Source organism: Benincasa hispida, chromosome 2, assembly GCF_027475165.1.
Source record: "Benincasa hispida cultivar pf3 chromosome 2, pf3_genome.v1.1, whole genome shotgun sequence".
NCBI classification, from domain to species: Eukaryota; Viridiplantae; Streptophyta; class Magnoliopsida; order Cucurbitales; family Cucurbitaceae; genus Benincasa; species Benincasa hispida.
In genome coordinates this window covers 1,112,011-1,130,413 of record NC_143479.1, presented here as the reverse complement: position 1 = coordinate 1,130,413, position 18,403 = coordinate 1,112,011, and the positions used below count along the sequence as shown (strand labels likewise).

The 18,403-nt window shown below is 29.8% G+C and overlaps 1 protein-coding gene across 1 annotated transcript; it reads right to left on the bottom strand.

Moving 5' to 3' along the window:
- Nucleotides 1-1,387: 1,387 nt before the first annotated feature.
- LOC120072194 (rhamnogalacturonan I rhamnosyltransferase 1-like) lies at nucleotides 1,388-6,590 on the bottom strand. Its single transcript, XM_039024601.2, has 8 exons — nucleotides 4,260-6,590; nucleotides 3,860-3,927; nucleotides 3,643-3,731; nucleotides 3,325-3,490; nucleotides 2,864-3,153; nucleotides 2,570-2,774; nucleotides 2,325-2,482; nucleotides 1,388-2,116 (listed from the first exon to the last, which is right to left on the bottom strand). Exons 1-8 carry the CDS (start codon nucleotides 4,582-4,584, stop codon nucleotides 1,870-1,872), a joined length of 1,548 nt encoding a protein of 515 aa, XP_038880529.1. The 5' UTR covers nucleotides 4,585-6,590; the 3' UTR covers nucleotides 1,388-1,869.
- Between the last annotated feature and the right edge of the window lie 11,813 nt (nucleotides 6,591-18,403).

Sequence of the window (18,403 nt, the reverse complement as noted above, 5' to 3'; positions counted from 1 at the left end):
GTATGTCTTAAACTAAAAAAAATGAATTATTACTGTGTAGTTTGCAGTTCCAGTCCAATTAGAATGTATAATTACCAGACTTATTGATTTAAAATCAATAAGCTTTTCCTTAACTGTAATAGTCTTTACAAATTAATTTGTTGAGGATTAGTGAAGTTGAATTGATTTAAGGATGTATATTAAAGATTTAATTTCTCCTAACTCATTTAAATTTAGTAAAAGAAGAAATTGAAATTATACCCTTCATCCTAGTATCTTCACATTTATGTCAATTTCAAATTTGTCTAAATCTTTATTCTGATTGTCTCTACCATCAACAACTGGCGTTTAAAAGGTTTGGAAATTAAGGTGGCATAGTCAACGGAGAACACAAATATAAAAGTGACAAAATTTAACAATAATAGAAGGAATATATTCTAAATTAGTGTTTGGTTTAATTATGAAGCCACCTTTCTTGTTCATCACTCTAATTCTGTTTTATTTCTACCAACTAAGCTAAACGAAGAATCTATTGGTTTTTTTTCCCTTTAAATAAAGATTTCTTCCACTTCCCTAAATTCCAAGCCTACTCTTTAAAGAAGACTAATGGGGGCAATAACCAAGCAACCAACCAATAAAAAAGCATCCATTTTTTTAACCAATAAAAGCCTCCGTTCTCTTGTCACTTTCTGAGAATAAAGCATCCTAAAAAAACATTACCAATAAGAAATAAAAATTGAAAAACATAAGGAAATTTGGGACTGCCCCCACACATTGTTTACCAACTCCTAGCATTTAGAATTCATTTTCCACCAACAAAATGCAGCTATTACTTCCCAATTAAAGCACTTTGTTTAATAAGGAAATCAGTCTAGTTAAGAGATGGCCCATTATTTTTAATTCTACAAAATTGTAATGGATAATATTTTAAGAATGATAATTAATTGTACAACAACATTTTAAAAAATTACAAATATTTCAAAATTTATTTGTGCTAGAGTCTCCTCCTATTGATATAGTCTATCAAACTCTTAACAACTAAGTTTGAATTTTGTTATATCTGCAAATTCTTTTGTATTATACTATATGTTAATGCTTTGAACCTAATTACTATAATTACAACCACCCTTTTATTCTTCTATCCAACAGAACCCATCAAACCATCTTACATAATGGTCAATTCAGAAAACTGATCCAAATTGGGTAAGAAGTCATGTGCGTAAAATAAGATTTTTCTTCAACATTGAAGAAAATTGACCCCTGCTTGGTTGAATTGAACTTTTTATTTTGCTCGCTAAAAGAATCTCCCTTCCCCCAAGTCAAAAACATTCTCTGTCACTCAAAAATAAACAGTCACTTGCCCCTTTTCCATTAACAGATTCAAGCCATCAACAGGAAGAAAGAAAAGTTTAACTGTGAAAATATACTGTATTTTGTTGTATATCATGACATAACATATCGAAATAACATGATTGATGGTTGATCATAAAGGAAGAAACAAAAAAATTGGAAAAAAAAAGAAAAGAAAAGAAAATAAGACGTGAATATTGGGGGAGATTAACCTTCCCCTACATGAATTGTAGATGCACTAAACCGCATTCGTATTTGCGTCTTCTTCTGTGTACAATCTAACTTCACCTGCTGTCTTCTTCTCCAAATGGCAGGTTAGCTTCTTCTTCTTCTTCTATACAGGAATTGCATATAGCATTAACATCAAACATGTTCTCCAGCTGAATCCACAGATTCTGTATGATTCTTTTGAAGTTGACCTCTCATAGTTTCCAGAATGCATGTGGGGGAACTCTATTTTAAATATCTCTTTGGTAATAAAATCTAGAGCTGAGAGAGCAATGGTGGAATGTAATCACAAACTCCGCATATTTATGTAAATCATGTACTACTCAATCCTTCCTTCGAAAATTGCAGACATTCTTCAGGGTTAGAATAGAAATAATCTTCTTCTTTAGGCTTGTCTGGGATGACCAATCTCTTGGTAGGGCTCCCCCAGCGAGTTGCATGAGCTTCTTTCACTGCAGATGAAAATTCATCCCAGTTAAGCAATTCTCTGTTGTATTGATCTATCAGATCTACAAGTACCCTTCTGTCCAATAAGATTGTCTTCTTAAACCCCAGAAATCTACAAAAGATGAAAAGAAAACAGCTAATTAGTTCAGACCAACTCAAATGAACAAAAATGTAACTGAGAGTTTGAAAAGTTAAGCAAGACGCCATCAAGAATGCAGCAGAATGAATAGAAATGGCACTTTATTTAAGCTCAAGATTGAGGCAGAATTACGTTGCTATAACAAGCTAATTAATAAATGAACCTGGTTGACAAACCGTACCTGCGGTGACCTTCAACAACTTTTGCCATGTTTCCATCATATGTAGGAACAAATATATCACTTTCCAAGGAAACAAGATAATCTAATGCTGACATCTGAGATGAATGATTCTGAAAGAACCTAAGTTCTGAAGGTTCCAACAAAGTCTCCTTTCTTACCTGTTTCAACATTCCAAAAGGCTTCATGAGACAGACAATCAAATACTAGAGCTAAAGTGGTTTTATATTATATCAACATCTACTGACCAATTTTGGAAAAGCCTTTGCAAGAGCAGCCATTCTCCTGTCGCCACCATATATTTCCCCAGCAGCAATATAAATCTGGATATTGGGATCGATATCTAGTGCCCTCAGTGTAAGTGCAGTTTCCTCAGGTGTTAATGGACACAAACCATCTTTCCTTTTCAACTCGGAATTTATTACTTTTTCTTTCCACCAGGGATAAGCATATCTACCAACAGAATAACGAGTTTGCATAAGTGAATAAATCTACACTTACAGCCCAATGTCACAGTTGGAATCATTCAGTAGATGGCTAACCTCATTCTTGTCAACTCTTCAACCTCTTCATCATTGCAGCCTTGTGTGCACCCAGAAAATGCTAACATGTCCATTTCATATCTGAGATGAAGAACAAGAACAGGACCATTCTGCCTTAGGAGCTTTATAACTTTTCTTCCCAACTCCTCAATCTGGGAAGTGAACCTCAGAGCACTAAAGTTCACTCGGCATCGTAGTTTCTGAATCTCCATAGGTTGACCATTGTTGGCAAGTCGAGTATCAGTTCTATTTAGATGCACGACTTTGTGTTTTTGAATAAGAGGAAGGACCTACAATGAGGAGACAGACAGACGATAGTCAATACTGACTAATTTGAAACTAAATTCCAAGAGCAGTTTCTATTAACAGGAAAAGTTACAAAGATCATAATATGAGCCAGTTGCAATTTGAAAGTTAAGGTATATCAAATATCAGGAGCTGGTGGGGGAGAGAAAACTGACCTGATTATAGTAGTAAGATATATCAGACCAACTAATTGGTGGCATGGAATAAATCCTTCCCTGTTCCACTCTCTTCTTTAGCCTGGGAGGCAACTCCTTCAATATGCGCACTTCATCTCTCAATGATGTAATAAAATGTTCCACATCAAATATGTCCTGGAACTCACTGCAACATCATCCAGAAAAAAGCTCATTAGGTACAGAATACGTTCATAGGCCAAATTCAAGGGGATAAGAGATTAGAACTAATATTCCTGCAAAACTAGAAATGGAAGCTTAAAGCATAGCAGAATCCATTAAGAAGATTAATCAACAAACCTGGGGTCAGCCCAAAAGGAAGTTTTATCTAGTTCAGGCACAATAAGTGTCACATTCAAATATCTTGCAATTGTAACCATGTCACAAATCTGTGAAGCATATAACAGGGAGGAAAAATCACCAGGGTGATAGAGCATAAACTCAAGGGAGAAAAAAAGTAAACACTCAATATCACAATTCACAAGTAAAGCAAATGCACAAATGTGCTCCCACTCACTGCAGCTCTCATTTGATTGAGTCCCCCATTGCAAGAGACCATCAGGTAACCATTGTTCTTATAGATTCCTACATAAAAAGGAACAAAATCTGAATTAAAACCCAGCATATGAAACCACAAACTTATGAGAAAGAGGGAATGAATATTCAAAACACTAACCAACAATTATACCTGTTAAGAAAATTAAGAAGATGCTACAAGATTATCCAAAACATGAACAGAGAAAGAAGATAACAAAAAAAACTATATACTAAAGGAATGAGAAGAAGGGAAAGAAGTAAGTCAACACAAGTATTAACATAGAGAGGTTTGAATTGTCTTTGAGCATTGAATTACCAATCACAACAAAATGGCCTAAAATACAGCAAACACAATCATGATCCACCATAGAAGAACTTACTCTTAGGAGGAAGAACTATTTTTGGGGGAACTGGAACAGGTTTATTGGGGATACCAAACGCATCCACAGATGCAGATTCTTGAGTGAAACAAGATGGCCAACCCTTCAAAACCCTTGGTCCCCACGTCTCCCCCAAGGCAGTCAACTGCACGATGCAAGTCCAAAGCAAAATAGAAGTCATTGCACGGATCATCCATAGCTTCATCTTCGACCTTGGAGACACCATTGAACTCTTCAGTTTCTCAACTTTGCTCTCTCCCAATGCTTTCAATCCCATCGCCATAGAACTCTTCAATGTCCACTTATTCCTCTCTATCCTACACATCTCGATCTCCCCCGTTGCATCTTATACACACACACAAAAGGACAACTACAATTTCCCCTCCTAAACCGAGATCCACTGCTAAGCAGTTCGTCCCAATTTCCCCTGAGTTCAATCAATGCCTGATCAGAAAATCCAACACCCAGAAACCAAAATACCCAAAGTACGTCCCTGATTCAATCCCAGTGTCTTAATCTAAGTGCATCTAGAACAAAAACCCATCAATCAAATCGATTCAAAACACCCCAATTGGAAGAAAAAACAAACCCAAACTTCAAAACTCTTCACACATTACCATAATAAAGTCCCCACTCTCCAAAAGACTCTGCCGCATCTAATCTCACCCAACTCCTACTCCGATCCCCAGATCAATTAAAGTCTCTCAAATGGGATCTCCCCAATTGGGAAGCTAAATTCAAACCCCGAAATGGTATTGGTTCTTCCGCCGACAAAAATGCCGCCCTCCGCCTGTGCTTCTCCGTTCGCCGCCGGCAAGGTACGACAGCACAACAGCAAAAATACACAGATATAAAAAGAGAGAGAAAAAAATAAAAGAAAAGAAAGATAATGAGTTTGATAAGCAAAGAGGGTCGTGGCCGAGTGGATTCGCACTCCACAGAGGAGAGAGAAAGAAGCCGTACACCGCAAGAAGTTTAACCCGCGGGTGAGGGTGACGGTGAGGGAGTTGGGTTTTGAGTTCACCCATGGTTAAATAAACAGACCAATAAATGCAAGCCAGCTAAACATCAAGCAAAACGGACCCACTGCATCAAAAACCTTATCATGACGTGTCGAAAATCAGACGGCTCCTATATACACGTGGCAGCTTTTTACGGCGGGTTATCGAGGTCCGTATGTTATGTGGGGTGAGTGTACCCGCTCTTAGATTTGCGTGCATTTAATCTGCTGTCGGTTCGCCGACAATATATCGCGATATTTTACTAATGTTCCGCCGGTAGTTCGGTTAAAACTATATATAAATATATATAAAAATAAATAAATATATCAATTTTTGTAATTTCCGTAATTGGAAATTACTATTATTACCTTTTTCTTCTTAGTTTGGTGTGAGTTTTTTGGAAATATAATCAACTGCCTCATCTCATATTACCTATAAAAAAAAGAGTTACTTTCCTTTAAATTCAAGTTATATGGTTATTTTTCTGATGTTTTAAAACATTGCCCATGCCTTATATATATATTTTTTAAAAAAAGAAAAGCATACTAATATTATTAATGTTGACCTTTTAGAAGTAATTATTTTTAAAATCTATAAATGTGATTTCATTTTTAGATAAATTTTAGATGTTTGTCTTTGTCTACAGAAGGAAAAAAGATGCATATTTAAAATTAATGGATGAAAATTGGAAGTATTGTAATGATCTTGATTTTTTTTGTGTCTGAGATTAAGGGGAAAAAATAATAAATCGTCGTCAAATTCAAATGATTAAACTATTAGACATAATCTTAACTTCAAAATTAGTAAATGAGTTATTCTCTTAAAGATTTTAGATTGAATCAATTTGAACATAATTCAATTGAATTAGATTTTTTTTTTTTATTAGAGAAGTTTGAGATTTTGAGGTTCGACTCTTCATCTCTACGTGTTGAATTAAAAGAAAAAAGAAAAGAGACAAGGAAAAAAAAAAGCAAAAAGAAAACTTAAGGTTTAATTTCCACCCCTCATTTAATTGCACATGTGTGGATCTAAATCATGATCAACTTAAAGATAACTTAATAATATTTTAGTCATTGAGCTGTTATATTTTAATTAATAAAATTAGTGAGATGAAAAAAACAATATGTAGAGAGATAATTTTAGACAGGAAAAAAAAAAAAGTTAAGAGGGAAAGAGAGAGAAGTGTTGAATAAAAAATAAAATTAAGAGAGATTAAAGTTAGGTAGAAAATGCATGTTAGAGAAATAGATATAAATGAGAAAAAACAAAGAAAGTTTGTAGTAAGAAAAAGTGTACAAAGAAAAACATTTTAAAAGAGCAAAAAGTTAGAGATACATTTATTATTAGAATTGAGAGAGAATTTATATAGAAATTTTAGAAGACAAGTTAAAGAAAAAGAAAAGTTTAGAGAGAAAAAAAAATATTGGAAAAGGTAGAAAAATGGAGAAATGTGTTAGAAGCGAGATACAAAAATTACAGGACACATTCTAGAAATATAGAAAATTATGTAGAGAGAAAATTTGGAGAGAGGTAAAAGATTGGGACAAATATCAATTTATATTTAAAGTTTTGGGGTTAAATCAATTAAAATTTCAAACCAATGGTTATATCTATTTAAATTTTAAACTTTGGCAAGTGAATCAATTTACACATTCTTTAGCCACAAGGTTGATGGTATGGACATTATGCTAATTGAGCTATGCTCTTGTTGGCAACCTATGGTTTTAATTAGATCCTTCATTATTATTACTTTCGGATCATGCAATGATTCTTAAAAAGTGTGTAAATTTTTTTAAATGTCGATTTTACAAAATTGATGAGTAGAGTAAAGACATGGACTACTCTCAAATGAAAATTTGATCGAGAGTTTAAATTGATTTATTTATGAAAATTTATGACTCAATTGATACAATTATAAGTTTAACTATTGATTTTTCCAAACGAAATTTAATAAATTGTGTAAATTATTATATTTACAAAAATTGAAAATTTAAATTGATTAAATTATTAATTTAAGATTTAAATTAATATAATTTCTAACTAATGATATCTTTTAAGGATGGTATATGATCAAAATTTTAAAGGAATAAATCAAAGAGGAAACGACGGAAAACGAGTTTTTAAAAAAGAAAATGTTTTTACAATCTTTTCCTTTTTAAAAAAATATAATTTACTTAGTAGATTCGAAAACATTTTTAAAAACACAGATAACAAAAATATATGTCTGTTCTCAAACAACTTTGTTTTAAGAAAATAAAAACAAAAGTAAAATGGTTTCAATTATGTTTATAGTCTCGAAAAAGTTTCATTTTTATGTTTGAACTTTGAATTTGTTCAATTTATTTTAAAAATAAGTTACAAAATTTAACTTGATTTTATTTAAAAACACAAAAAACATACAAAATATTATTTCCGAAATTTATGCTATTTAGATCACACAATTTAAATATAGTTTTAAAAAATGAATTCATCATATTCTCTGAGTCTATTTTTTATAGACTTTTCTAAAAAATGGATTTTTTTTTTAGAAAAATGTTTAATAGATTCTTAACCTATAAAAATTACCTATTAAATTTATAAACTTTTAAGTATTCATTTAAACTCTTTCAACTTTTAATTTTGCATATAATAAATTCATCAATCGGATATATATATATAAACTTAAATCTTTATCAGCCATGTCAAACGTAGATTATAAGTTACTAAATATGTAATTTAATAATAATAAAAAAAAATCTTCATTTTATCTTTCTCTCTCCTTGTCCCCTCCATTGATAGTTAAAGTTGGCCCGATATAGGGTTAAGTGTTGAAGGACCAATTATATTTGGGAAATTGAGAGATCTCTGATTTTTTTTCCCCACAAATATTTGTTTTATGATGTAGATTTGATATGGACTTTTCATACATATCAATATGTTGGATACGAAAATACTCTGATAATAAAATGGGACAGTAACGAATGGTCAAAAATCGGTGGTTGGACAAAGAATGGAACATGCAAAACAGAAGCTCATTACAGATTGAGTTGCGAATCTCAATCTCTTTAAGATGTTTCGTAGTTCTGCACAAGTGTACAAGCAGATTAATGATACTGCCATGTTGTCCCTAGGATAAACAACCCAAAAAAGAAAAACTCGATCGAAAATACACTATTACCGATCGGAACTCACATCTTCAGACTAGATTGCTCGAAAAATGGGGAAAAAAAAAGAAGAAGAGAGGGAGTGATTGAGAGCATTGGGAGAATGAAAAATGATCAAACGCATTAAGGGTTGTGCCTTTTATAAGACTCAAAACCTAACTGTCAGAGAAGAAAGTGCGGCCAGCCACTGAATGTGCGTGTAAAAGGACGCGGGTGATGCGGCAACGACTAAAGACCAACTCCATTTAAGAAGGAAAATTCTTGATAAATAATTTAAAAATATATATTATAAAATAATAAAAATATAAAAATTTTACTACACACGCCTGGTCAGACGACAACGGCACACGTGTGGGATTTCCATCGTGCCCACATTAGTCTATCTCCTCGCTCTCTCTAAAACATGGGTACCTTGGACTCAAATCCAAAGTCCAACTTGAGAATATAAAAAGGAGAGTGCATTTCCTAATTTAACCAATATGAGATTCTCAAAAGTCAACTTTCTTTTAAAAAACTCAATTTTCACCAACACAATATTTTGATTCATATATAATTTATTGTAATTTAATTCTTTATCAACTTTTTTCTTTATTTTATTTTGACCATTGAATTTAAAAAATTACACTTACACTCTAACTTCAAAATATTTTATTAGTCTCCAGATTTTGTATAAATAATATTTGAATTTATTCTTATATTGATGATCAATATAATTCTATATTGAAATTACTTTTTTTATTAGAAAAATCGAGCATATAATGAATATTGCGATAATTTATACTTACAATGGAATAAATTATATATGAAGTGATATGTGGTTCTCAAATAACACTATTTTATAATTCATGCAATAATTAAAAACTCGTTTGATAATTATTTGGCATTTGAAAATGAATATTGTTTTTTTTTTTTTCAATTTTTTACAATAGTTTTCATTTTTGTTTTTAAATTTTTGCCTAATTTTTGAAAATATCGATAGAAAGTAGATAACAAAATAATACCAAAGATGGAATGATTGTTTATAGATTTAATTTTTAAATTAAACTAAAAAATAAAACAAACAAGCTTAGGCTATAAATTTTTTTTCTCTCAAGGGGAGAAGATACAATTGAAAAATTAAGAACAACCAAGCAAGAGGAAATACAAACTTTCGAATAAATGAATAGATAAGAGAGTTCTTCTGGTAGAGATTTCAAATAATTAAAATTCCAATGCAGTCAAATTAAATTCTATAATTAAAGATGTATTATTCATAATTAAAATTTTTATATTCTAACTTTTTCCCATTCTCTAATTTATTAAATTATGTGTGCTTTTATACCTTTATTTATTTAGTTTTTTTTTTTTAAAAGTCTATTAACCATTACTCTTTTTTTTTTTTTTATTAACTTTTAGAAAGATCGAACTTCAGACCTTGATTTGATCGTCTCATGTTGACGAGATTATACACCTGTTAAACCTTCATTATTGATTATAATTTTTAGAAGTGAATTATCAAACTTTTATACATGCAAATTTTATTTGCATTATAGAGTTTCCTTCAATTTTATGAATGCATCTACGTACTATGTACAGTGAAATTTTATTTTAGTTTTAATTTTAAGAACTTCTAGATTTTAATTACTAATTATATTATAATTAAAGATAAAATTATATATACTTTTAAAAATAATTTGACATACCTAATTTAGGTGAAGTATTTTCATATTCTAACTTTTCATATTATGGTCATCAGTCAACATTTAAATTATTATCTTTATTCCTATTATTATAAAAGAAACTTAAAGACAATTTTTAAAGTGAATACTTGTGAAGTTGAGACGTATATGTATAGCTTCAAATAGTAATTTACCCACTCCAAACTTGTTAAATTGCTTGTACGTCGTTGTATTAAATTTAAAAATTATATATGTTCTCATGACATTTAAAAAAAAAAAAAAAAGTTAAAGATATGCAAAAGATGTATGGAAAAAATAAAAGTAAACTAAGAATGAGATATAATACCAAAATTTTTGTAAATGGTAAAAAAAAAAAAAATGAGAGGGCTCTATTGTAATTTCATTATTAATTATAATATAATAATTCATAAACTTTGAAAATAAAATTTCTTAATCCAATTCTAACTCTTTATCTATTAATGGTTTACTTTCAACTTTTCTCATGACTAAATATTAACTTCTCAATTTCCTCCGAGAAAAGAAAAGTTAATTTCTCAAGAGTTAAGGAGAGAGAAATAATGAAAAAAAAAATCGAGAGAGGATAAATGGAACTCAAAGAGAGAAGAATTTAGAGATCTATAAAGAACTTAGGTTAATTATTTTAAATGATGAAATTATTGGAAATATTTTCAAATATAGCCAAACGTCACTGTTTGATAGACACTAATAGACATATATTAGCTATTAGTGATAGATACTGATAAGTCTTTATCTTATTATATATTTGTAAATAAGTTGACTAATTTTTTTTTTAAATATTTGAAAACAATCTAAGAGATATGTAAATTATTGTAAGAAATATAAATGAAATAGACTTATTATTATTATTATTTTTTTAAAAAAAGTTACCAAACAGACCATAATTTTTTGTTTTTTCAATATCATATTTTGATTATCGATTCGAGTATAACTCAAATGATAAAGATGCCAATTAATATACTTAATTGACTTCAAATTAAAGTTAAGACAATTTTGAGAGAGAACACTTGTGAAGCAGAGATGTATATAACTTCAAATAGTAATTTACCAACTCCAAAATTATTAAAATGCTAGTATGTCTAATCAACCCTTTTATGAAATTAAGAAATTATGAACATGCCATAAAAAAAAAAAAAAAAAAAAAATTGGTGTAGATCAAATGTTCAAACAAAAATTTTAAAGTAGCTGAGCAAAATGGTATATGAAAAACCAAAAGTAAACTAAGAATAAGACATAATGCCTAAAATTTTGTAAATGGTAAAAAAGAAAAAGGTAGGAGAGATATTGTAATTTCATTATTCATTATAATACAATAATTTATAAACTTTTAGAAAATAAAACTTCTCAATCTTTGGTTTATTTCCATTATATAATAACTTAGTCTTTATAATTTATAAATAATTAAAGTTAAAAAAAATAGAGTAATTATAGTGGATATAATTTTTAGTGATAATAACTAAGTACATAACAACATTGAAAAAAAATCGCAAATATAGCAAAATTTATTAATTATACGATATATCGTTAATAGATTTCTACCAATAATATGGTCTAGTGATAGACAACTATCAATGCTATGATCTATCACTAATAGATTGTCTAAATTTTGTTATATTTACAATTTTTTTTGTATTGTGTTATATTTGTTAATACTTTAAACTTGGTTGTTATATTTGTAACCATCCCTAAAGAATATTTTTATTAAGAAGTAATAATTTATTTCTTAAACCTTAATAAATAATAATTGAGTATACAAATTTTATAATTTGTAATGATTTAGTCTTTGTCATACAAAATATAATTAAGATTTCACGAAATTTTGTGTAGTTTGATTAAATGATTGGAGAACGAATTTATTTATAAATTATATAAAGACTAAGTTGGTTATAAAATAAAAATGGATACTCTTGGATGATTTTTTTTTATGATAGTGACAAAATTATCATAATTTAAAATATAAGAATTAAATTATTACCTACTGAAGTTTAAGGACCAAAATTATTAATAATCTAAGAGTAATAGATTAAATTGTTATAAAATATAGTTCATGGACAAATTATTAGTAATTTAGGACAAAAATATATTTTAAAACCAAACTCCATAACAATACCATTTGTTGATTTAATTTATTTATTTAGAAAAACATATGAATTCCATTTTAGACTTTGATAAGTTCAAATGGAATATAATATTTGAGAAGACTTTGATTTGAATGGATATGATTTTAATTTTCTTAAAATTTATTTGATTAATTATTGGTTTTTGAAAAATGAAGTCCCACAGAAAGAGACTCACTTGCAAGGTGGAAAATTTCCTAATATGCATCATATGGTAGAAATTAAATTCAAGTGCCAATAGCATAGCAATTGAATTTTCTTGATGAAATGATGAAGCTTTTATTTTATTTTTTCAATCTATGTGAATAATTAAATATTTACTTTTTTTTTAGTATAATTAAATATTTACTTTAATTATTTCTAAAAGCATCATGTACATTCTGATTATATTCCAAATTAATCATTAATTTTTATAATAAACTTTATTGTAAATTAATTCAGATGACCAATTGAAGTGGATTAGTGAGAGAATTAAGAGAATGACGTGTAATAAATGTATAAAATATGTTCAAATAACTATTAAAAATTTAAGAATTTACTCATGTTTTTAATATGATTATTTTATTTCAAGTTATTCATTCAAGTTGTCCTGCACTTTTTAAATTAAAGGCGAAAATATCATTTTAATTTTTTTATTTTAGATTTTATTATTCAATTTTAGTCCATACAATTTTCAATAAATCTTAAAATTAATCTATCTACTTCTAATAAATCTTAAATTTTATCGAATTCTCTCAAATAATCCTGATAGTATTCATGTGAGAAAAGTAATTATGAATATACTTTCAAAATTTATAAATGGAATGTTAAAGTAATTATGAATATACTTTCAAAATTTTCATTTTTTGGGGAGGGGGAGGAATTTGTTTACAAAATAATTTTTATGTTTTCTAAATAACAATCAAGAAAGACATATTCAATTACTAGGTTTATTACCACTTCTTTTAAAAAAAAGTTTTTTTTTTCTTATTTTCTTTTGGTCATGTTGCCATATATGACTTTTTCAAGTAATAAGAATAACAATAACATTTGGGCATATACTCTATTATTATGCCAATGTTTATTTGATATGATTTATCATAAATTAATAAACTTGGTACAATGTTTATTTAATGTATGACGTAATTAATAAAATATAAAGTTGGAAAAAAATAATTAGTGGCATTAGTGACATAATGTGAATAATTAGCAATCATTTCATAAAATAATAAACCAAGAGGGGTTGACATATTCAACAATACCCATCCTTGAAGTTTCTGGCTAAGAGTTGACAAACCATTAATCTAAAATGGTGGCTTAAATAAAAATATCATTTAAATTTTTGTGGGAATTTTCATTTTTAAAAATCCATATTTATAGGTAACTTTGATGGTCACCAATTAATTAATATTCCAAAGAAAAAATTGCATGAATTGCACATTTTAGTAATTTTTTTTTTCTAAAATACCTATTTATAATGATATAATGAGTGGAAAAAAGGTCATCCAAGTTTTTTTTTTAAAAAAAAATTACTAAAATATAAAATCTTTGGAGATAAATAATAAACATCTTACAAACATATCACATCTTCAACTACTAATTAATAAATATGTTGTAAAGACAAATCTTCTCTATGGTGGGCATAGTTTGAGTCTTTTGAGATGCTATTCCAAATTTACAAATGTTTGAAAATACATAAAAATAAAATTTTAGTTAGAAAAATACTTGGTTGCACTCATTTATGCAGCTCACCTAAGTGTCCAATCATATTGTCATGTAAGAAGTTTTTTTCTTTAAAAAAGATATTTGTTTTCTTCTATGATTGAAGAGAATGCATGGAGATGAGTGCAGTCTGGACTTCACTTAAGTATTACCCTTTTAATTAATATTAATATTTCAATTAATAAAGACGACCCAAATCATCTCTTGAGAGGAAAAAAAAGATTCCTATCTTAGAAGAGGCAAGTTATTAGTTATTATCATGCAAGCAAAACAAGTAATATATATATATGGAAGAAATATCCCAAACTTTAGATGGAATTGAAGCATAGTTATTTTAATTGAAAAAAAGGACATATAATTGATTTATTGGTTAATAGAAAATTGGGAAGAGGGTTTATTACAATGTCCCTAAAAAGGGATTCAATATCCTAGAAGAAAAAGAAAAAGAAAAAAAGAAAAAAAGAAAAAAAGAAAAAAGGGGTAGGGGAATGGGAATGGGAGGGATATAATAATGTAGGAAAGAGGTGGATAAGTTGTCACAAAGTTGAATAAGGAATACAATGTGTTTGGGCTTAGAAAAAAATTGAGTGGTTGGATGGTCCATGTTGAATGCCATAGCCATAGGAAGAAAGAAAATGATTGGATGACAATGTTTTGTTTGTTGCCTATAAATATGCTTTGGATTCTAGAACCAACCCTTATCATCCACCTACCCTCACTTTCAATGGTAGTTTCCTCCAAGGAGTTGTTAGAAAAACAAATAATCAATACAAATACAAAATACAAAATACAAAATTTTAAAAATACATTTGTCTTAAGGAAAAATTAAAAGGATATAGACCTTTTAGAAACTATTTAGGAAAATATTGTTGTTTTCAAACTATTTGTAAAAATATTGTTTTTTTTTTTTTTTTAAAATAAGTCGAGGGTTGAAAATTTGACCTAGATAGGTCGAATTTTGAACCCTCGACCTTACCCTAACATTATTATTGAGTCTGTTTAATTATCATTCTGGAGACCTTCCTCATAATTATTTGATGTGAAGAGAACGAAAGACCTTCCTCATAACACTCATAATTATTTGATTATTTGATGTGTTAAAAATAATTTTGTATTGGGAGAGAACGAAAGAGGGAAGAGTAAGAGAGATAGCGAGATTATGAGAGAGAGCGAGATTTTGAGAGAGAGCGAGAGTTTGAGAGAACGAGAGTTTGAGAGCGCGAGATTTTGATAGCGAGAGTGAGATATCCGTACAAATTTTCCTTTTTTTTCTTTTTTTAATTATTACACATTCTACCTTCTTCTTTCTTTCTTCCTTTTTTTTTTTTTTAATTTTCCATTTTATAAAATAATTTCTTAAAATATTTTTTTTATTATTTATAATTAAAAAAAAAAAAAACTCCATCAAAATCTTGGTACCAAAATAAGACTGATAATACAGTCTTATTTATATACTTGTATGTGAAGTTTTTGAGTGTTGATTTGATTTATTATGTCCCCAAATTATTATCTAAAATATGTAAATTTGAATATTGAAGTTTTTTTTACCTAACTTTTTAGATTTAGACTATCTGATGTTATTATTTATGTTAGTGACATTTAAAAGTTTCTATATCAAAATAATTACTATTCATAATATACAAAAAGAATAAATTAAAAAAATAATATCTCATAAAAATAAAAAAAATATAAATTAAATATCTCATTTATATAAAAATAATTACAAAAATCAATGTGTCCTACAAGGAGGACGTTGTCGATTTCGAGCTGGTTATCATCGTCGACTTCGAACTTGAGGTTGCTCGGGTTCTTCTTGATGTTGCTCTGGTACCTCTGCAGGTGCTTCATAATATAAATATTCATTATGTTCTCCACGACCCCGACCATGTCCATGCACGTATGAAGACGAAGGACTAACCTCTGAGTCATAATGTCCTGAACCAAATGCTGGCATCATCATCATCGGATTAACATAATCAGTTTGACTCTGTGTCTGCATCATAAGGGGCAACTCTTCCACATTATGTGCAACCTCATCAAACTCATCCTCTTCCCGAACAGGTCCTCTACGTCTAGGAGCTGGTGGAGGAACAATAGGTATATCGTACATATAATGAATTTCCTCCATATAGCTTTGGTTGTCACTACATATAGCAAGAACCTGGTTCGAATCATTTGCAACCTCACGGAGTCTACGGTTGTTCGATCTCTGTGAATTATAAAACAATTAGACAATATTTAAAATAAATTTAAATTAAAAATAATTAGATAATATTCATTTACCAGATGACCCACAGCTGCACCCGGACGAGTGACGTAGCACCTTGTGATATTATTATACCAATGAATATATTTTGGAGTGACATCTGTGTCAAACTGTTCAAGAGAAACCCCCACTGCAATAAACCTTGCACGATAGTGCCATCGCTCTACCAAATGTGCAACTTTTTCGGACCAATTTCCAGTCCTTAGGTCAATATCATGCAGTACGGGTTCAGTATTACAAGACGATGGGACATTCTGCTGAAAACCGAATTGTCTCAATCACCCTATCAAGAAGATGCCACTCACCAATGTGAAAACATATGAGAGGACTCATTGTCCGCCATATGTTTTAACCATTTGTATAAAAATTAGGTAAAGTATGCATAATAATTTTGTACGGCTCTCAAATAACCTGAAACACAAAATATTATATTAAAGAATATTAAAGACAAATACAATAAAAATGTGTATAAAATAATCCATTAGGTTTAGTATAATGTACCTGTTTAGGTTGAAGCAGATCAAACACGTATCTATACTGGCTGACTACATGTGTGGTTGTTCTAGTCACACAAAATTTGTCTCTCTACCTAAATTTTTAAATTGATAATTTAGAATTTAAATTAACTAGATCAATGATATAAAAATTAAATTGAATTAAAACAACATACCGAGAATCGTAGGCTCGTTCAACTAACTGAGCGTCATTAACATGTTGTAGTTGTGGAGCCATTGTTAGAAATCGCTCCCAAGCCCATAGTTGCAAAAGTATGAGAGACTCAATTATCTCTCAAACCTCAGGTCTTGTTGCTTTGCATAGTTGTCTATACAACCATGCCAAGCATGCTCCACCCCACGAATACCGCCCAACATCATGGAGGTTAGCTAACAGTGGCAAGAACATCAAGTGAACAAAATGATTTGATTTATCTGAAAATAGACTTCCACCCATCATTTGTAGTATATAAGCTCGCGCATATCTTATGATGGTTTCCTCGTTTGCATCATCTGTGAGCTCACGAAATTGTGTTCCTAACCATATTAAACTTAACCTCGATTCTTTAATCTTGTTGGCAAGTGGGGTTGCACCGAGGTACAGTTGACAAACTTCTAACCAGTCATCGTACATCACTCCGGTGACTGACCTACCGTCAACAGGTAACCCCAACAACACTTCTATGTCTTGTAAAGTGATAGTGCACTCTCCAACAGACATATGGAATGTATGCGTCTCGGGCCTCCATCTCTCGACCAAGGTTATGATTAGATGCCAGTCCAACTGAATAAATCCTAATCTGGCAACCCCATAGAATCCAGATGTGCGCAGTAGCGATAGTATTCGAGGGTGGAGCGGGATAGTGCGTTGGAGAACTGCCTCTCGACGCCTACAAGATATTTCTCCAGTAGTACGATCTCGCCATACAACAGATGATCGATGAATGGACTGGTCGTACAAAACATCAGGATCAACAGGTTCTGGGTTTAAAGCCATGATCTGAAAAAAAAAAAATATTTATTTCTCAATTAAAAAAATATTTATTTCTCAATTAGAAGAATAATGTACAAGTTAATTAGAAGAATAATGTACAACTTAATTAAAAGAATAATGTACAAGTTAATTAGAAGAATAATGTATAAGTTAATTAAAAGAATAATGTATAACTCTATAATAAAAAAATTGAATATATAATAAATTTATTTATTTTCCATAGAAATATATAATATATATACATGACCAATGAGAAAAAAAAAGTTAGTAATCATTAATGAAAAAATAATAACAATAACAGAATTTTGAATTATAAGAGAAAGCGAGATTGTAGGAGAGAGCGAGATTGTAGGATGGGACAATCTCCAACGTCTATGGAATGTATGCGTCTAGCTCTCTCCTACAATCTCGCTTTCAATCTCACTCTCTCTTACAATTTCACTCTCAATCTCGCTCTCTCTTACAATCTGCTTCACCCACTTATCTTTCTTATCGAGGGTTGAAATTTTGACTTATGTACATCAAAACTAGTGAGATTTCCTTTTCCTTATCGAGGGTTGAAGTTTCGATAAGTCAAAACTTCAACCCTCGACAACCCTAATTAACGTATTGTTTCCAAGTTTTTCTTTGTTTGTTGAGTTCTCAACGTTCGACCTCTACATTAGTCGAATCCTCAACCCTCGACTTCTAGCCTCGAACTCCCAAAACAACAATATTTCTCTAATAAGTTT